This window comes from Marmota monax, unplaced genomic scaffold (genome assembly GCF_021218885.2).
Source record: "Marmota monax isolate L192 unplaced genomic scaffold, Marmota_monax_Labrador192_F-V1.1 WCK01_AAM20220418_F8-fsc00165, whole genome shotgun sequence".
NCBI lineage: Eukaryota > Metazoa > Chordata > Mammalia > Rodentia > Sciuridae > Marmota > Marmota monax.
Genome location: NW_026693851.1, coordinates 3,590,365 through 3,612,012, shown reverse-complemented (window position 1 = coordinate 3,612,012; position 21,648 = coordinate 3,590,365). Strand labels below are relative to the sequence as shown.

At 35.3% G+C, this 21,648-nt stretch overlaps 2 protein-coding genes across 7 annotated transcripts in view; one reads left to right on the top strand and one right to left on the bottom strand.

Annotated features, from left to right (window-relative positions):
- Crot (carnitine O-octanoyltransferase) overlaps nucleotides 1-6,405 on the top strand; it is a 43,251-nt gene extending 36,846 nt beyond the window's left edge. For all 3 annotated transcript variants that reach the window (XM_046462463.2, XM_046462464.1, XM_046462462.2), the window contains exons 13-17: nucleotides 1,147-1,270; nucleotides 2,196-2,274; nucleotides 2,354-2,447; nucleotides 2,563-2,682; nucleotides 5,586-6,405. In XM_046462463.2, coding sequence (XP_046318419.1) covers nucleotides 1,147-1,270; nucleotides 2,196-2,274; nucleotides 2,354-2,447; nucleotides 2,563-2,682; nucleotides 5,586-5,706 — 538 coding nt within the window. In that variant the 3' untranslated portion in view covers nucleotides 5,707-6,405. The remainder of the gene's footprint in view (nucleotides 1-1,146; nucleotides 1,271-2,195; nucleotides 2,275-2,353; nucleotides 2,448-2,562; nucleotides 2,683-5,585) is intronic.
- Nucleotides 6,406-6,922: 517 nt separating this feature from the next.
- The window catches only part of Abcb4 (ATP binding cassette subfamily B member 4), a 77,732-nt gene continuing 63,006 nt past the window's right edge, over nucleotides 6,923-21,648 (bottom strand). For 3 of the 4 annotated variants that reach the window (XM_046462459.2, XM_046462461.2, XM_058585044.1), the window contains 4 exons: nucleotides 20,616-20,822; nucleotides 17,780-17,926; nucleotides 17,082-17,255; nucleotides 6,923-7,701 (listed from right to left, as the gene is read on the bottom strand). In XM_046462459.2, coding sequence (XP_046318415.1) covers nucleotides 7,594-7,701; nucleotides 17,082-17,255; nucleotides 17,780-17,926; nucleotides 20,616-20,822 — 636 coding nt within the window. In that variant the 3' untranslated portion in view covers nucleotides 6,923-7,593. Of the gene's footprint in view, nucleotides 7,702-7,729; nucleotides 8,821-17,081; nucleotides 17,256-17,779; nucleotides 17,927-20,615; nucleotides 20,823-21,648 lie in introns of those variants that run through there. The other variant, XM_046462460.2, reaches the window with a different exon arrangement.

The window sequence follows — 21,648 nt, the reverse complement described above, 5'->3', positions numbered from 1 at the left end:
ACTTTAGCCTCCTGATTAGCTGGAACTATAGGCACAAGCCACCATGCCTGGCTATTTATAATGGTTTTTATTTTTATTTTTGTTTGAAAGAATGTTATTTTAATGCTGTTTAAATTTTAATTTATGTTTTCTTTTTCATACTTTGAAAGGATCCTTTTTCAACTCAGATAAACACTGAAGAGACTCAATAACTCCTAGTTAGTAGAACTCTCCTAGTGCCCACACTCCAACCTATAAATTTGAACAGCAGCAAAGTGGTTGCAATTTAAAATACTAAAATTGTGTATCATTTTTTAGTCAAGGAAAACAGTTATCACTCTGGGAAACTTCTTAATGCTTCTACTTAATTCTAGTTATTCATGTTATATACAAAGGAACCAAAGGTCAAGTACTCATATTATTTACTTCTTTGTAACAAATTGCCCTAAAACTGAGTTAAACACAAGTATTCATTATATCACATTTTCTGCAGGTCAGTAATCTAGGCACAGTTGAGCAGGTGCTTCTTGTGAGTGTCAGCCAGGGCTTTGTTTTCATCTGTAGGCACTCCTCAGGGAGGATCTGCAATCCAACTTCACATATAAGGTAATTTCAGGACTCAGTTCTTTTCTAGCTGTTGTCCAAAGGACGTCCTTCAGTCTTTTGCTACCTGGCCTCTCTATAGGGTAGTTCCCAGAATGGCAACTTCCTTTCTCAAAGCAAGGAGGTAAAAGAGCTAGAGAGCTCTCTTTCTAACCTGATTCCAGAAGGGACATCCTATCACTTGCTATGTTCTCTCCACTAGAAGCAAGGCATTAAATCCAGCCCATACTCAAAGTAAGGGGTTACAAACTGTAGGAGGCATGAATCACTGGGGGCCATCGCGAAAGCTGCATATCACAGATTTGAGTGTATATAACCTGACAACAGCCAAGCCTTTGAAACAGCCCTTGGTACCAGAGTATTTTCTTAGTCCCATTTGAAAAATAGCTTCCTTGTTATTGAAAGTTTCAACACTAGTCTGAATTATAGGGCTTAGTCTTAACAAAGCCAATTTTATTAGCTAACTGTATTTGTAATGAGTACTTGTGATAAGCATTTTCTTTCTTATGATAAAAAATTTTTAAAAAATTAAAAATTTAAAATTTAAAAAAATTTTTTTTGTAGGCCTGGTTGCTGTTATGAAACAGCTATGACAAGATATTTCTATCATGGCCGTACAGAGACTATGCGATCATGTACAGTAGAGGCAATCAGGTGGTGCCAGTCCATGCAGGATCCTTCTACTAGTGTGAGTATTGGAAAAGAAAACAAATCATAGGATTTGTTTTATTGTTCTAAAGAAACCTTGGCTCTTGAATAACTAATTTCTTTGCTTTAGTTCTCCTAGATCGTTTAAATACTTTTAAGACTTTTACAATTTTTTTGAAGTTTTTGAAGTATTTGGTCATTTGCCAGTGAAGGGTGTGTTTGGGAAGACAAACAGAATACCTGGAAACAAGCCTATTTGTTTCATTTTCTATTCTTTGAGTGTATGAGTACTACTGATCTACATTTAGAACACCACTAGTAAAGTGCAGAAGGTCTTCCAAAGTATTTTTAAAAGGAAGAATTTCTTCCTGTGGTTGATGTTTTTGATATCACTAGGACAAGTGGCATATGAGGAAGATGTAGATTATGTACCATTATATTCCCATGGTACCTAATGGACAGGTGTTTAGGTTTTTTTTCATACTTTTTTTTTGTTTAAATATTTAGACAACAGCATATTTCTTTCCTACTAAAATGTTGGTATTTGTTTCTTTAGTTTTCATAGATGTGAATGTGTTATTTTTACAGAATTGCATCATTGTCATTTTTTAGTTATATTTGTTTCGGAATCTCAGTTGATTCTGTATTCATGTTTGCTAATATAACTTCAGTGCTGCCTAAAAGTTCTATTCTCCTTTTCCAGGGGGTAAAAAATTAAGATGCAGGGAATACAGGAAAGAAAAGGCAATAGAGAAACTAAGGAAAGACATGAATGCATGTGTCACTGTCATCCTAGGATCTTCTCTCTCCCAAAGGATCCAAATCCTAATTATGATGAGCTTAGGGTTTGTTTGTTGGTTTTTTTTGTTTTGTTTTGTTTTTTGAAGCTGGATTTTATGCAGTTTTTTACTGAACTTGATTTCTTGATTTGTATTGAAACTTGATTTTCTTGATTTTTACCATAGCTTCTTGAGCGGCAGGAAAAGATGTTACAGGCTTTTGCAAAGCATAATAAAATGATGAAAGAGTGTTCAGCTGGAAAAGGTACTTATGTTGGAATTATTCTGACTTAAAAAATGTGTTTAAAACTTTTTTTAACTACTTTTTTGGGGTTTCATTGCAGGATTTGACCGTCACCTTTTAGGTCTTTTACTCATAGCAAAAGAGGAAGGTCTCCCTGTTCCAGAGCTCTTCACAGACCCACTTTTCTCCAGAAGGTAGTATTGTATGATGTTTTATAATTGAGGCAATTGGTTTATTTTTTAAAAGTTCTTAAGAAACAATATAAACACCTATAGGCCTAGTAAAACATCCTTTCTTTGTGCCACACAGTGGAGGAGGTGGAAATTTTGTTCTCTCAACAAGTCTGGTTGGTTATTTACGAATCCAGGGAGTAATGGTTCCCATGGTACATAATGGATATGGATTTTTCTACCATATCAGAGATGACAGGTGAGGCAGCTTTCTTTTATTCTTATTGGGTAGAATAAGAAAGGTATTACTCTTATTATTTGAATGTTTTTTTTCCTACACTGTTATCTTAAATTATGTTGTCATCTGTCACTGGCTACATAAGTAACTATTTTTGCTTCTTAGGTATTTAATGTGTATTTATATTTCTCTGTCTTGCTTTTGAGACACTTATGATATCAGTCTTCAGGAGTTTTTATGTAGAGCATGGTTTAGGTTATCATACTATCCTCAAAACCAGTACATTCCTAATTTCCCTCATCTCCCTCGATTCTTATCCATATTACTATCCACCCAATTTACACTCCTTATAACAGCCAATGATCCTTTTACATGTAAGAAAACATGTAACTTCTGGGCTGAAAACTTGTAAAATGTTGACATATAGAATACCTAAAAATGCTGTACTTTATAAAGAAAAGGTTTATTTTGGCTCGCAGTTCTAGAGGCTGGGACGATCAGGTGGCCACATTTGGTAAAGACCTTGTACTGCTTCTACTTGTGGTAGAAAGTGGAAAAGGCAAGTGGCATATGAGGAAGATGTAGAATACAACGGGTACCCTCCCTTTATAATTACCATCCTTTGATTTTTTTTTTTTTTTTTGTGGTGGTGGTGGTTCTGAGGATTGAACTCAGGGCCTCATGCATGCTAGGCACAGCATTCTACTACTGAGCCACTTCCCCAACCCATCTAGTCTCTTAAGAATGGCATTAATTCCTCTTAACAACCTAATCACTTTTTAAAGATTCCACCATTTCTGTTGCATTGGGACCAGATTTCAACGTGAGTTTTTAAAAGGACAGACCACATCCAAACCATACCAAGAAGCAAAGATGATAACTTGTTCAAGGTTGTTGATAAGGTAGAGAGAAGTGGAAGATTTGAGATGTACCTTGGAATTAGAACTAGAAGAACTACCAATTCTGATGGTGACATTTACTGGAATGGAGAAAATTAGGGGAGAAATTGCTTTGGAGCCTTGAGTAGAATCAAGAACTGTTTTGTACATGTTGATTTGGAGAGTTCTGCTAATATAGGAGTTCATTATATTTATACACAAGAGGCTATTTCAGCAGATAGTTGGATATATGAGCATTGTGCTCTTAGAATTAAAGGCATACATTTACAAGTCATAATACACCAAAAATAAATTTTCCAATTAAATACCTGGAAGTTGGAAGAGAATTTTTTCCATTCATTGTTAAAACTTGAAAATTATGTGACTTAAAGAGTATTGGTTTATTTTAAAGTATCATTAAAAGTACTACATTAAATTCATTAAAAGTACTATATTCCCATTGTAAAAAACTTGTAAAATATGAAAAAGTATGAGCAAAGCTATTATACTTTCTGTGCAAGTCACAAGATTTATTATATGGTGCCGTCAATCTATAATGTATATAGATTGTGTATGATTTATACTAATTTAAATCATATAGTAATTTTTTTCCTTTTTGTGACTTCATTCCAACTTATTTCAAGCTATTTCCAATGCCATTAAATATGCTTTGAGGTATTTTAAGGATTGGAAATTTCCATCTTCCATAAGCTAAATTTCCATAATCTAATTGCTTCTCTCTCATTTCTCATCATTACAAATAACATTTATTAGTGTATTCTTTCTCATTTCTTCACACTAATGTCAACTCTAGGCTCTATATTTTAACTAGTTTGATAGACAAAGTCACTACTATAACTTGAATTCTTTGTTTAGTTATGAAGTGAAAATATTTTCATGGTTTATTGGCTTCCATTTGGTGAATTGTTTGTGGAAGTAGGAATGGTTATATTTACAATTTTAGGATAACAGTTTTTAAAAAGTTTAACAGATGTTTCTAAAACTTTCAGAATTCATTTGTAATACAGCTGGAAAATTACCTTTGTGATTATGAATCATTAGGTGAATAAAAGGCAGTTCTTCCTAAAGTTTCACATTTATCTTTCAGCAAATATAAGTCACTTAAATATTGGTTTCAGTAGACTGGGGATGTACCTCTATGGTAGTACACTTGCCTAGTACACACAAGGGTCTGACATTTGATTCCCAGCACTGGGGAAAAGATGATTTCATCATTATATGCAAGGCCAGAGCATGTTTTTATTTCATGTTTTATCTGAAGCTCATATTAAAGTTATAATTTGTTCTCTTTTTCAGCAACGTGAAAATTACATGGCTATATAGTACAAAGCTTTACAATGTACTTTGATGTTGATCTTTATTTGTGTACTTCCTAAAAACTTCTGAGGGTCTGGAAAGAAGAAGGCTAGTTCCATGAAAGGAGCCCATTTATCTACTCTGAGTCCACTAGAAACCCATTTTCTATCTCATATACTTCAACTTCTTCCTGGTACCACATTCTTACATAGGATTTTTCTGTCATGGGGATCTAGAAGGACATGGTAGAAGGGATGACTTGGCTTCAAGAGAGCTTTTCTCTTTCATTCTTCTAGAAATACTGATAAGAAGTGATAATAGCTATTTTTTCTTATTTCCTTAAATGCTTTTCAATTGCTATCCTCAAAATAGTTCGAATTTCACTGCAGACAGTAACATGAATTCATATTACAATTCATTCCAATGACATTTTTAAGGAAGAGTTTTATGTTCTGTTTTGAAGGAAAGACCTTCCTTCAGAACATACTTGGGCTCTAATTTTTTGTACGATTTTGCCCTCAGGCTGTCAGGTAGCAAATTAGGGATTCCCTAGTATTATTTATAATGTGGCTTTTCCTTCAGTTGTAATTGTGTCAGATTACATATACTTAATGTCAGCAAGAATTCATAGTTCATGTACAAACAGCCAGATGGCATAAAGGTTCTGACTCTAGCCACCATCACAGTTTGGAGTACTTTGTATAATCATTCATTATTTGTGCTTCACAGGATTTTTGTGGCCTGTTCAGCCTGGAAATCATGTCCGGAGACTGATGCGGAAAAACTAGTTCAGCTGATTTTTCATGCTTTCCATGATATGATGCAGCTGATGAGCACTGCTCGTCTTTAGAGACTAAGCACTTCCTAAAATTAGATCATTAAACTGGTACTAAAAATAGATTGGGGATATAAGATGGTAAATGTAGAAACTAAGTAGAATCATACTTTTATTCTACCACAGAAGGTAGTAAATTTGAGCTTCCTCTGATGCAGCAACAATGCAAATTATAATAGTGATATAGAACTATGCAATGTTTAAGATAAGCCTCAACAATGCAAATCTTATTCAAATTTTTAAATATTTTTGTTGATACTTATATAGATTGTATATATCTCTCAACATCATTAGAAAGTCCATCTTTCAAGCACTTTAACACTTTATAATTGCCAAAGGGTATGAAATTCATGATTGGATGCTAATTTCCTTAAAATCAATGGCTTTCCCATTCACTACAGGGATATGAGTCCATTTTTTGATGGGGGAAACCACTACAATTTAATAGTGAGCTAAAATAGTTTCTGTTGAACAGACAGAAGAATTGGGCTTTTTTTGTAGGGAGTCATTCTCCAACACACTCACAAAATTCTAATAAAATTAGGGTATGTTGTAATTAGTTTTATGAATATAAAAATAAAGCACTTATATTTAAAATTGTTATAGTTGGCTAAATAGTGAATCAATCTCAGGGTTTTATAGTTTTTCTTTCTTGTTACTTGATTTTATAGTTTCTGCTTTTTGAAAATAAAACTTATTTTGTGTTTGAAAAAATGGTTCATTCCTGTTTGCTTTGTATTTTCTGATCTCATTTATTACTGCATAATAAACCACTCAAAATTTAGTTACTTAGAACAACTTACCCTTTCTTACAACTATCAGTTGATTGTGCCCACCTAGATAATTCTGCTGGTCTTGCCTGAATTTGTGTATATGGCTGTATCATGGGGTTGCTAGGACTGAAGCTAGAAAGTCTAAGGTGGCCTTACCTACTCTTTGGAACTTTGTGGCTAGGACTGTCTCCTTATATGGTCTGTGATCATTCAGTATTCAAGACTGGATGTCCATACTTGGTATGGGTGTCTTCTGGGAGGTAAAGGTGAAAATTGCAAGGTTTCTTAGGCCTAGACTCTGAAGTTACATAATGTCACTTCTGCTGCATTCTGTTGGGTAAGTCACAACTCAAAAGGGAGGTCCAGATTCTAGGGGTGGGGGAAAAGTCTCACCTCTCAATAAGAACAAAGTCATCTTGTTAAGAATGGGCACAGAGGGCATAAATTACTGGGGGCAGTTTTTATAACACTTTACCACATAGTTTAATGCAATAGATGTCAGTATACTTAGTGCACTGGTTGTATACATTCCCCTTTTAAACATTTGTTCATCATTTGTTCAACATTATCACAACTGACGCTTAAAATCTTTACACTGGGCCAGACTATCCTTAGAAGTATTATTAGTCTGATTTTCTTGTGAAAACATTCAAAATCGGTGCCTATGGCCTTTGATACATCTTTCACACTACTCTCAATAGAAGAAATATGAACTTTTTACTTCACTAGTAGTTTTGTTTGTTTTTAAACTAGTACAGTTTCATAGTCTAGAGAGCCAGAACATTTGAGTGTTTTTTTAAAAGACATAAACATGATTATTAAATGAAATAACATTGTTAAAAATTTTTAAAAAGCTGGTTTATAAATGAAGTTGTGGACTTAATTTGTCAGAATTTTCAACATATATCAAGTCTCATAGGGGTCTAGGAACAAATACTGCCAGTGGTTAATATTTGAATACAAGAGTTTCTTTTTCTCCTTTCTCACTCCCCACCTTGCGCTGGTAACTAGGTGGAGGGAGGCAGTTCATTTCTTCATAGGGGACAGCTGGCTTCACATCTGAGCCACAGAGTAGCCATTACTGTGATCTCCAGCCAAGATGGTGTGGTTGAGGGTGGAAGCAGAACAGTCAGCCTTCTGTGGGGCTGTTGGTGCTCTCCCTGTGCTGGCAGCAGAGGATCTGTTTGAGGTGGGACTCATCTCTTTGTCTCGGTTGATGACGGGGTTCATGGCAGAGCTGAATTCAGTAAGGAGGAGGAAAAATTTTTCATAGGCCTACAGACATTCTCAACATTGCCCTACAGACAACACACATCTAGCAGTAACAAGACCAATCCAGGAGTCCAGCAGATGATAAAGGCACTATGCATAATTACTACAGTCTTCAGAAGACATCATGATGTTCTTATTCCACTAGGATCCAGAACTGTGCCAAGACAGTCTAATACATTCTCTGGTGAATGTAACCAAAGAGGCAAGTATAGAAAACCACCATTACCACAAAGGTCACCAGCCCACACTGGGCATAGCAACTGTAACGATGACCATAGTTCATATGACCACAATGACGACTACCACCTGCCAGTTTCTCATCCATGTATGGAACTCTGTGTGGAAAAATGAAATGTGCCTCATGATTGCAATAGCCAGTAGGTTGACCACAAATGTTATCAGGCTGGTGTCATTGAGGCCCTCATGGAGAAGCCACATGCTAATGGCCAGTCTCTGAGTATTGGGACCTGTGTTGAACATCATGTAGAAATAGGCCAACCTAGCAAAGAAGTCTGCAGCAGCCAAATGAGCCATTAAGTAATGAAGAGGAAATGGAAGCAATGGTTGATGTAAATTGCCACCATGACTAGTAGGTTGGCCAACAAAATGAAGATACAGTTAGAATCTAAGTCCCATCACCAACTTGCCGACTATTTCATTCTTTGGCAAAATACTTTCCACTGAAGTTATAGAAGGTGATAGATTCATTGTAGAAGCACTGTGGTTGATTCATGGCTGTGAAATCACAGAGGTGGAAGTAGAGGCAGCAGCTGTGACAACACTGTAGTTGTGGGTTGTGATCAGGCCCCAGCAGTACAGTGTCACACACAGGAGCCAATTCTTGTAGTTGCTGATCAGCGCAGGGTCATGCTAGGAGAAACTGTGAACCCTACTGCCAGACAACTTGCAGGATTCTGGAGGGCTCCTATGGATGTTTCATTTTCATTTTGTCTTGTTTTTTCCCTATGCAAAAAGCTCTAGAAGACATCACAAGGCCTGCAGATCCCCTGGAGTATGGTCTCTCTCCTAGTTCAGTTTCAAAACTTCAAAGAAGGTGCAAAGTTTCTCCCAGGGCAGCCCTGGACTGGAGATTGCGAAGAATGGGGTCAACTTCACTTCTAGAAAGGTGTGTGTTTCTGATTATGAATTTGACAGACTGGAGCTGCATACTGACAGGAGCAGTAGGGCTCTGCTCCGCTAGTTCTCCAGATCCATGATACTCTACAATTGTTTGGTTTTAAATATGTCTAACAAGTTGGGTATTTTGGAAGCTGTATGCAGACAAACCTTTTCATCCATACTTTAACATGTTTCCTTAACTTGCCTGAAGTTTAAATCACCCAGATTGCTTTTTAAAAACAGATTCCTGCCTCAACACAGACCTACTGAATCAATTTTCACTGTCGGATGCCTCAAGATCCTTCTAAGTATAGGAATAATTATATAGGAATAAATTGGATACTTCTCACTTTGAGTCACTGAAGTAACGTATTCTTTGTCCCTCTCTTGTCTACTAAAATCCAATTTATTCATATATATGTTCACCTTTGAATAATTCTTTGGTAGTATCTGGTTTATTACTGATAGAAAACTTGGTTTTGAAAGTTTATTGACCCAAATAACTTGTGGTGTCAATAAGAACTGATATTGCTGTAGAAAATAAGGAAAATAAAAAATGCAGAAAAAATTCACTGTGGTTAGATTCCAAGGGTTTCCTAAAATATTTCTTTTTGCTCTCCATCTAAACATACCTTTCTTTATTATAGGAAAATGGGCAATTCTCTGGAAAAAGATATTTCTAAGAGGAACAATACAGTTGCTATAAATATTGAGCATTTATAATTGATATATTATAATAGATATCTCTAACATTTCAAAGTTATACTAAGAAAAAATATGTACATATTAAATTAATGAGTTTAGGGAGTCTCCTTTGCAGGGGTAAGGATGAAAACGCCCCAGTAAAGTGTTAGTACAGATACTAGCTGTTCTAGTTCCTGGAAAGTTTCAGTCCTTACAGATTTGCACCCTACTTGGACAACCTGGAACTACACGGTTGCCTTGCCTTGGAAAAGGATCTCATGTCATTTCCCAGGGTACCCTCAGGGTATTGTAGTCAGGAGCTATCTTTAGAAATGAACTATTTGGCTGGAGATATATCTCAGTTGCTAGAGTGCTTGCCTTGCATGCACAAGGCCCTGGGTTCGATCCCCAGCACCACCAAAACAAACAAACAAAACTATTTCTGAGTTCTGTTTCAGGGGGTCTAAAAGACCTGCATATTCCCATCTTTGGGACTCCACAAATATTCCCTGCATTGGTTTTTGGGGAAACTGCCTTTTAAACCCAATTTGGCCCAGCAGAGTGACTAACCTAAGCTTGCTGGATGCTCTGTAAGCTCTAGGAGATGTGCATAAATACATGGAGGGTGCCACCCTGGAGAATCAGAAGAGGACACTTGAACTCTGAGACCCAAGCCATGGCCAGTACATGTAGATTTGTGCCAATGCCAGGACTGAAGGCAGGCACCTGTGTAGTTTCACTGTGCCACACTGAGGACCTGTTACAGAGCAGGGTTACACAGTGGTTCCCATTACTGTGCTGTCCACAGGTGCATACTGACAGGCATTGAGCAACTCTGGCTCTGTCACCCTGTACCAGGGTATGCATGACTGGGCATAGTGAGTACAATTTTTCCCAGCTCCAATCTTGTCCAACTTTTAGGAAGTTACTATCACCAAACCAGCAGAGCTAAACACCATGGTTTCTGCTGCCACCTCATCCTGCAGCATCTGGGCCTATAACACTAAATAATCAGAGGACAAAAGCTTCAGGTGTCTCTCTACAGTTGGGGCTTCCAGTGGCAGAGGCCCTTGCTAGTAGCAGAAGGTAGTATTAACACTGCCTGAGGAAATCCCCATCAACTGGTAAGGGCCACCACTCCCACTGTAGGGGTAGCCACACAGCACGACACCTGATAACTCTCTGGACCACAACTCTCTGAACCACTAGAGTATGTCCATTTTTGTATGACCTGTAGAGAGAGTATGAATGGTGATGGAGTCAGACACACTATATCCAAAGTTACTAATCACAGCCAAAGAAGCTGTTAGAATATTGCATCAGTGTGCTCATCTGGAAATAAAGCTAACATTTGTAACAATAAAGCTGCAAAACAAACTGACACCCCAAAACACATCTTCAGGAGAAACCTGCTTACTAAGAAGGCTACCCACTAAAAGTGGTAGAGAGGCTCAATTCATCAGATGCACAAAACTCCATGTAGAAGCATAAGAAATATGAAAAAGTAATGATGTTTCCAGAAGAACATGACTCTAGCAAAAGATTCTAAGGAATTCAGTATGGATTAAGTGCCTAATAATTTAAAAGAGTGATTATTTTTAAAAAAGCTCAGTGAGATCCAAGAGAATTCAAAATAAACAGTTAAATGAAATTAGTAAGAAAATACAGGAAATGAATAAGAGACTCAGCAGAAAGGGATTTAAAAAAATTTTTTTAGTTGTAGATGGACACAATATCTGTATTTTATTTATTTATTTTTATGTGGTGCTGAGGATTGAACCCAGTGCGTCGTGTATGAGAGACAAGTGCTCTGCCATTGAGCTACAACCCCAGCCGCAGAAAGGGATTTTGAAATGACCAAGCAGATGTCTTAGAAATGAAGAGCTTAGTAAGTAAAATAATACAATACAGTTGAAAGCCTCACTAACAGTCAAGCAGAAGGAAAAAAAAAAAATACCTGAATTCGAAGACAGGTCTTTGACAATATCCCAAAGAAAAAGGAACAATTGAGACCTTTTCCCACCATTAAACAAATATCCACCTCTCTCTCTCTCTCTCTCTCTCTCTCTCTCTCTCTCTATATATATATATATATATATATATATATATATATATATATATATACATATATATATGTATATATATATATTTAGTATATATATTTATATACTAAATATATAAATATTTAAATATTCTTCATTCTTTCTCTTCTATTCATTTTTTTGTGGTTCAGTGGTATTGCTGATGCTTGATTCTTCTCTTTTGTGAATCTACTTTTCTAGTGGATTCATATTTTCACTTGCTTTCATGATGGTCATTCTATTTCTTTCACTTCAAATTCCCTTAAGTATCTTTTAAGTCTTGGTCTGGTAGAAATGAATATATATATTTAGTTGTAGTTGGACACAATATCTTCATTTATTTTTATGTGGTGCTGAGGATCAAACCCAGTGCCTCACATGTGTGAGGCGGGCACTCTACCACTGAGCTACAGCCCCAGCCCATAAATATCCACCTCTTTAGAATAACTCAAGATGAGGACAAAATATTTAATAGCATAGAAAAACTGTTCAATGAAATAATAACAGAAAACTTCCCTAATCTTGGGGAAAATATGGACATCCATGTATAAGAGGCTTATAGGGTGCTGGGGATGTGGCTCAAGCGGTAGCGTGCTCACCTGGCATGTGCCAGGTGCTGGGTTCGATACTCAGCACCACATAAAAATAAAATAGAGACGTTATGTCCACCAAAAACTAAAAAATAAATATTAAAAAATTCTCTCTCTCTCTCTCTAAAAAAAGGCTTATAGGACAAATAGATGTGACCAGAAAAGATATTTACTCAAAGTTATTATGGTCAAACTGTCAAAAGTATAAGACAAAAATATTCTAAAATCTGCAAGGATACCAGATCACATTTAAGGGTATTCCAATTAGACTAACAGCAAATTTCTCAGTGAAAATCCTAAGGACCAGGAGGGAAAGGAATAACATATTATAAGTCTTGAAATAAAATTACTGCTAACCAGCAATACTATCCCAAACAAGGCTAACCTTCAGGAATAAAGAAATAAAGTTTTTCTAATAAGAAAAAACTGAGGGAATTCATTTCTACCAGACCAAGACTTAAAAGATACTTAAGGGAATTTGAAGTGAAAGAAATAGAATGACCATCATGAAAGCAAGTGAAAATATGAATCCACTAGAAAAGTAGATTCACAAAAGAGAAGAATCAAGCATCAGCAATACCACTGAACCACAAAAAAATGAATAGAAGAGAAAGAATGAAGAATATTTAAACAACTAGAAGAAAATCAACAAAATGACAGGAGTAAGTCCTTACTCATTAATAATAACCTTGAATTTAAATAGGTGAAATTCTCTAATTAAAAGATACAGACTGGTTGGATGGATAAGAAACAAAGCCCAATAATATACTGCCTACAAAAAATTCACCTCACCAGTAAAAACAGACAAAGTTGAAAGGATGGGAAATTATATTCCTAGAAAATTGAAACCTAAAGCAAATAGCAGTAGCTACATATATGTCAGACAAAATAGACTTAAAAATAAAAACTGTAAGAAGAAACAAAGATCACTATATAATGACCAAGGGATCAATTTATCAAGAAGATGTAATCATCATAAATCTATATGCACCTTATGTTGGAGAACCCAGTTTCATAAAACAAATGGACAGACCTCACCCTCCAAAAATCAAAGAAACAGAAGTTAAACTATACCATAGATCAAATAGACCTAATAGACATTTACAGAATATTTCGTAAAACAGTTATAGAATACAAATATATCAGCACATGAAACTTTCTCTAGAATAGACTATAAGGCCACAAAACAAGTATTAAATTAAAAAGAAAGATGAATTCTTGTATCTTTTATGATCAAAATGAAATAAAACTAGTAGAAGTCAAAAACAAAAGATTTTACAAATTACACAAATACATGGAAACTGAACAACACACTTTTGAACAAACAATGGGTCAAAAAAAGTCAGATGAGGAAGTTTAAAATATCTTAAAACAAATGATAACAAACACAAAAGACCAAAAGCAGTACTAAGAGGGAGGTTTAGAGCAATAGGTGCCATCATCAATAAAAATGGAAATATTTCAAATAAACAACCTAATGATGTATCTCAAGGATATAGAAAAGCAAAAAAGGAACCAAACTCCAAATTAGCAGATGGAAAGAAATAAAGGTCAGGACAGAAATAATTGAAAAACTAAAATTGGTACAAAAGATAATAATTGGTTCTTTGAAAAGACTAACAAAAGCCAGAAATCTTTAGCTAGAATAACCAGGGAAAAAGAGAAGACCCAAGTAAACAGAGGATAAAAAAGGAGACATTACAATGGATACTGTATAAATACAAAGGATCATTATAAAAAACTATATGCTAAGAGATTGGAAAATTGAGAAGAAATGGATAAATCTCTATAGACACATATGACCTATCAAAATTGAACCAAGAGGACATAAAAAAAACCTGTATAGACTGATAACAAGTAAGATTGCATCAGGAATAAAAAGTCTCACAACAAAGAAAAGCCCACGACTTGATGGTTTCACTGCTTCACTTTATCAAATTTTAAAGAACTAATGCCAATTATTTCATAGAATTGGAAGGATTTCATCCAAGTGATGAAACTATGAGGCCAGCAGTACCCAGTTACCAAAACCCGACAAGGACACCACAAACCAACCAAAAAACTGTAGATCAGTATTGCTGATGAACACACATGCAAAAATTCTCAACAAAATAGTAGAAAATTAAATTTCACAGCACATCAGTAAGATCTTACCAATTAACAAGTGGGTTTCATCCCAGGGTTACAAGGATTGTTCAGATATGCAAATCAATGAACTTAATACATCACATCAATTATATAAAAAATAATAATCATATGATCATCTTGACAGATGCAGAAAAAGCACTTGATAAAATTCAACATCCTTTCATGATAAAAATCCCTGAACACATTAAGCATAGAAGGATCTATACTTATAATTGACACAATAAGGGCTATAATTGACAAATGCACAAAACATCATATTGAATTGGAAAACACTGAAAACATTTCCTCTAAGATCAGGAGCAAATAAGGATGCCACTCTCACCGCTCTTTTTCTGTATAGTACTAGCAGTCTTAGCCAAAGCACATTAGTCAAGAGAAATAAATAAAAGGCATATAAATAAAAAAAGGAGAAAGTCAAATTATCCTTGTTTGGGGCTGGGGTTGGGACTCAGCAGTAGAGTGCTTGCCTAGCATGCATGAGGCCCTGAAATTGATTCTCAGCACCATATAAAAATAAATGAATAAAATAAAGGTATTGTGTCCAACTACAACTAAAAAAAAATTTTAAGAAATTATCCTTGTTTTCAGATGATGTGATTCTAAACAGAAAAACTTCAAGATTCCAACGAGACTATCAGACTATAAATGAATTAAGTAGGATACAAAACTTAACATACAAAATCACTGGCTTTTCTATACATTAATAATACATTTTCTGAGAAAGATATCATAGAAGCAATCACATTCACAATAACTTCATTAAAAAATACAGTACCTAGGAGTAAACTAAGGAAATGAAAGACGTCTACAATGAAAACTATAAAACACTGATGGAAGAATTTGAAGAAAACAAAAAAATGGAAAGATCTCCCATGTTTGTGGGTTGGAAAAATTTTAAAAACTAGTATGTATATGTTGCTAAAAATACACATACTACCCAAAGTAATCTACAATTGAATGCAATCCTCATCAAAATACCATTTCTTCATACAAACACACAAACCAGTGGAACAAAATATAGATCCCAGAAATCATCTCACATCCACAGCCAACCCCATCTCAACAAAGACACTAAAAAATACACTGGACACAGGACAGCACCTTCAACATATGGTGCAGGGAAAACTGGATCTCCACATGCAGAAGACTGAAACTTGATTCCTCTCTCTCTCACCCTGTACAAAAATCAACTCCCAGTACACCAGTGGCCTAAATGTTTGACCTGAGACCCTGAAACTGCTAGGAAAAAAACAGGGGAGACATTTCAACCCCCTGGTACAGGCAATGGTTTTCTGGATAGGAAAAAACACAGGAAACTAAAGCAAAAATCTACAAATGTTTCTGTACAATGAAGGAAACAACAGTGAAGAGAGAATCGACAGAAAGGGAAAAAACATTTGCCAAGTGTTCATCTGATGGAGGATTAACATTCAGAATAAAAAAAGAGCTCAAAAACTAAACAAACAAACAAAAACAGTAATCCACTTTTTAAAATTGGAAAATGACCTGAAGACACTTCTACAAAGAAGAAATTAAAATAATCAAACATGAAAAAATGCTCAATATCATCAACCATCAGAGAGATGAAAGTCAAAACTACAATGATATTCCATTTCACCCCAGTTAGAGTGGCTATTATAAACAAACAGAAAACCCAAATGCTAGCAAGGATATGGAGAAAAAGGAACTCATACTCTGTTGGTAGGAATGTAAATTATTTCAGCCACTATAGATAACTATATGGAGGTTCCTCAAAATAGATCTACCATATGAACCAGCTACCTTTTTCCTGTGTAAACAAACAAAGGAGGTAAGACCAGCATACCCAAGAGACACTTGTGTGCCCATGTTTATTGCACCTGTGTTTATCTGTCCATCAGCCTCAATGCCCATCAACAGATGAATGGATAAAGAAAATTTGGTGCATATACACAATGGAGTATTATTCAGCCATAAACCATAATGAAATCCTGCCATTTGCAGCAATGTTTATGGAACTGAAGAACATTATGTGAAGTGAAATAAGCCATACAGAAAGACAAGTACCACATGTTTTCTCTCACATGAAGGTGAGAAGAGTACACCTTTAAGTAAAATAGTGACCACTAGGGATTGGGAAGGGTTGTGGCGGGAATGTAGGTGGAAAAGGGTGATTGATTGAATTTCATCCATGCACATTGCATATATGTATGGAAATATCACAGTGAACCCCATTAATATGTGCAATCAACATGCATTAACAAAAAAAATGGAAAATAAAAGCCCTTATATTCTACAATGGAATGATTTGAAAATATACGAAAGAATGATTAGACTTTTGAGCAATTTATTTTTCCTTTGTACTTGAAAAACTTCTTCCCAAACAACCCTGTCATCTACTCACCTATTCAGGACCTTTGGAATTTTCCCTATTTCTGTGACATGTTAATTCTACACTGAACTTTGTTCTTCCCTCTGGTGTGACTGATTACTCAGGTTAAGCTAAGCTGCTGTTCTATACTTCAAGACAGTTGCTACTTCCAACTCTCAAGTTTCAGATGCTGTAATATTGAACACCAAATTGGATAATCTGAATTGATGTGAAGCAAAAATAAACCTATATTTAATGACTTAAACTAGAAACTTCTTTTACAAGTCAGAAAGTTGTTGAATGATCTGAATTTATTTTTAGGAGGTACTATAACAGGAGTTCATAAGTTCTGTGTGCCAGCCTGGATACTGACCATTGAAAAATAAATGCCTTTCTGTGCCAACAACTGTTGATGCGTGCCCTGCTCCTTGACCTTGCCGTTCTGAAACACCACGATCATGTCTGCGTTCTGGATGGTGGACAGGCGGTGAGCGATCACGATGCAGGTGCGGCCTTCTCTGGCTTTGTCCAGGGCTTCCTGGACAACCTGTCAATAAATCAGACACAATCCCTGTCCTGAAAATTGTACAAATTTTAACATTAAAGGGCATTTTAAAATGTTGCCATCCTAGCAAGTCAACTGTTTTAATTTATTTTCTACTCTTTTTGCATCTTTGGTTTTATGCATGTATGTTTTACATATTTGATATTAATCTACATATAGTTATGTTCTACATTTTAATTACAAATGGATTCCCATGATTTAAATAATATTAATTACTTAAATTTTCTAATTAATCTCCATATCATTTTATTTGGTTCCTTTTTGAGTATATTTCATTGTATAGTTAATGTGCTAAAAAGTGATTAATTCAGCTTTCTTTTGAATGCTTGTTTTCTTTTTATAAAAGTAATATGTGATCATTTTTAAAAATTATGAAATATTTACTATCTCAAAATAACCATTGTTTGAATTTCAGTGTTAATTTCCCCCTCTTTTTTTTCATAGCTGAGATTTTTTTTTAAATGTCCATTTCATTAACTTCGTAAGGCATAAAGTGGAGACCAAACCTTTTCACTTTCAGTATCCAGAGCTGATGTCGCTTCATCCAACAGCAGAATTTGAGGCTGTCTGACGAGTGCCCGGGCAATAGCAATCCTCTGTTTTTGACCTCCTGAGAGCTGAGTTCCTTTATCTCCCACTCTGGTTTCATATTTCTACAAGTTAGACATTAATAAATTTGATAAAGTCCCAACCCAGAAAACTTGCTACTGGTGTGTGGGGAGGGGGGGTTGAGAGAGAGATTTGTGCGTGTGTGACTTTTGTGTGTGTATAAATTTTAGGGTGTGTATAAATTTTGTGTGTGTGATAGAGGAATTGAATCCAGGGATGCTCCATCATCAAGATACATCTGCAGCTCTTTTTTATAGTAAGACTTTTGTCAATTTAATATATTTTCAAATTAATAGAAGTCTTATTTTTAAAATTAAACTAGAAAACTAATGACTTTCATTCTCAATGATATTCTGTGACAGAAATTTGGACAAGTTCTTGAATTACTACCATTATTATAATACCATTTGATCTGATATCCATGGAGTTCTCAAAAGGTCCAATGCTAAGAATTTCAAAGTTTAAAAAATTTGTAATGTTCCTATGACTCCTGTGGAGACATCCTTTTCCCCACAAGGGATTGAATCTAGGCTCTTGCACCTGCTAGGCAAGCTCTGTACTACTGAGATACAGCCCCAATCCTATTTTATTCTCTTTTAATACTATAATAATGAATACTCACTTAAATATTTACTGAGTATCTGCTGTGCCTAAAACTATGGAAAATCAAATAAAATCAGCTTTGTTCCTTCCGTAAAATAATTCATACAGAGAGAGAAAATATTTTTATACAGTACTTAGTTTAAGGGAAAAGGACCAAATTCATAGTATCCATAAGATGCTCTGAAAGATCAAAATATAGAGAAATTGTGGAAACAAGGTAGAAGAGAGAGAAGAAAGTGAGATATATGGAAGAAAGAAAAATCTTTGTATAGAACTTTTTTGGAGCTGGATTTTTAGAAAAAATTCTAGGCTTAGGACAAAGTGAAAAGCTGCAAATTGAGTTGGATAAGTTTGCAGAGCTTGGGCTGTGATATACATCATATGAATTAATTTCCTAAAGTTCAGCTGAAACTGAAGTCTAAAGATTTTCTGTTCATATCAAATTCAATATTTGATTCAAGTCAACACCTATCTCTTAAAAGTTGGTAAGGCTAACCAACATAATTTTAAAATTATTTGTGTGAGTGATTTCTAATTGTAGAGGAATATAAAAGCAAAACTAATTAAGCTGTACTTCAGTTTAATCCGCTAGAATCCTAAATGTGAGATGAATACCATAAATGAATTGTTCCTATCATCACCTTTAGAAATGTCAAGTTATCTTTCTAGAACCACACATGCTTAAATTGACACAAAATGGCCCAGAGGCTTAAATGTAAAATGGCAAACAATAAAACTTTTGAAAATGGAGAAAATTTCTGGCCCTTAGACTAGGCAAAGAGTTATTAGACTTGGTATCAAAAGCAAGATCCATAGAAGGAAAAATAAATTAGACCTCATCAGTATTAAAATTTTTCTCTGCAAAAGATCCTAAGAGGGTAGAAAAACAAGCTATGGACTGGAAAAAATGTTTACAAACTACATATCTGAGAGTAACTAAAATATACTTTAAAAACTGTTGGAATTCAACATTAAAAATAGTAATTAGAAATTAATAAGTTTTTTGTAAAGGAGTATATGTAAATGGCTAATAAGTAAATGGAAAGACTATTCAATTTTATTTCCCTTTAGGAAAATCAAATTAAAACCACAATGATATTTTACTATACTCATAAGAATAGTGTATATTAAAACAGTAGCAGCAATAAATTCTGGTAAACATTCAAAGACAGCATCACTCATGCATGCACTACTGGTATGAATATAAAATGGTACAACCACTCTGGAAAACAGTTCAGAGATTTTTAATAAAACTAAATATGTAATTACCATATGGCCCAGGAATTATACTCCTGGGTGCTTATCCTAGAAAAATAAAAACTTAGGTTCATACAAGCACCTGTATACTAGTATTTATAACATTTGTATTTACAGTAGCCCCAAACTGGGAATAACCTACATTATTACCTTTTCCAGGGAAAAGTATAAGTGTCTGTATTTTTATGTAACATTCTTAAAACAGAAAAGTGTACAAATGGAGAACAGGTGGTTGGCAGAGTTTAGGAAACACAGTGAGAATTGGAAGAAGGGGTTTGTGACTAGAAAAGGGCAACATGAGGGGTCTGGACAGTGATAGAAATGTTCTATATCCTGATGATAGTGGACACATGAAACCACACTGGTACTCTAATTAATGGAACTAGATACACATGTACATAAGTAAGAACAAGTAATGTTCACAATGTCCAAATAAGAGCAGTAGATCATATTAATGTCAATTCCCTAGTTATAATATTATTTTTGCAGGGAACTAGGCAAAGAATACATAAGATATCTGTATTCCTTATAATTGCATGTGAGTCTATACTTATCTCAAAATAAAAGGTTTAAATTTTAAAAAATTAGCATGTGAGCTAAACAAAATGTGACTTCAGTCTAGACAATGTGACTTCAGTCTAGCCCTTGACAACCAGTTTGCAATCTGAGATATGCTGCTTTGACCTTAGCACCACCTCATTTGCTTCTCACTACATTTGTATAAGGTGGGCATAAGGTCTTCTGATAAAAAGTGTCACAATGCTAATAAATCAATACAAAATTTGTTACTAGCCAGTTGGTATAACTTTGGGAATCATTTTGGAGATAAAAACTGTAGTGTATTCCAATTTCAGCTGTTACTGATTAACTCACCTGGGGCAACATCTCGATGAAAGGGTGTATGTTGGCTGCTTTGGCTGCTTTCACAATCTCTTCCTGTGACACGAACTGGCTGTTGTCTCCATAGGCAATGTTCTCAGCAATGCTGCAGTCAAACAGGATGGGCTCCTGGGACACAATTCCAAGTTGAGCTCTGAGCCACTGGACATTGAGTTTCTTTGCTTCTTGACCATCGAGGAGCTGAAAAGCAAAGTTCACAAACTGTAAGTGGCTTGAAAAAGGAAAAGGGGGCAAAAAAGCCCCTGAATAATAAGTAACTAAATTTCCTGGAGGGTTATTGTATGTGGTATCAGTAGTTATGAAATACCAAGCCTCATGATACAAGGACTCATACTGTTGAGGCCAACATGGCCAACAAGATGATTTTTTTAAAAATTGATTATATTTTTAAAACACATGACAGCAGAATGCATTACAATTCTTATTACACATATAGAGCACAATTTTTCATATCTCTGTTTGTATATAAAGTATGTTCACACCAATTCATGTCTTCATACATGTACTTTGGATAATGATGTCCATCACATTCCACCATCATTGCTAAACCCCCTGCCCCCTCTCTTCCCCTCCTACCCCTCTGCCCTATCTACAGTTCATTTGTTCCTCCCATGCTCCCCCTCCCTACCCCACTATGAGTCAGTCACCTTACATCAGAGAATACATTCAGCATTTATCTTTTTGGGATTGGCTAACTTCATTTAGCATTATCTTCTCCAAATTTGTCAAATGCCATGATTTTATTCTCTTTTATTGCTGAATAATATTCCATTGTGTATATATGCCACGTTTTTTTTTTTTTAACCATTCCTCTACTGAAGGGCATCTAGGTTGGTTCCACTGTTTAGCTATTGTGAATTGTGCTGCTATAAACATCGATGTGGCTATGTCCCTGTAGTAGGCTGTTTTTAAGTCCTTTGGGTATAGCCTGAGGAGAGGGATAGCTGGGTCAAATGGTGGTTCCATTCCCAGATTTCCAAGGAATCTCCATGCTGCTTTCCATATT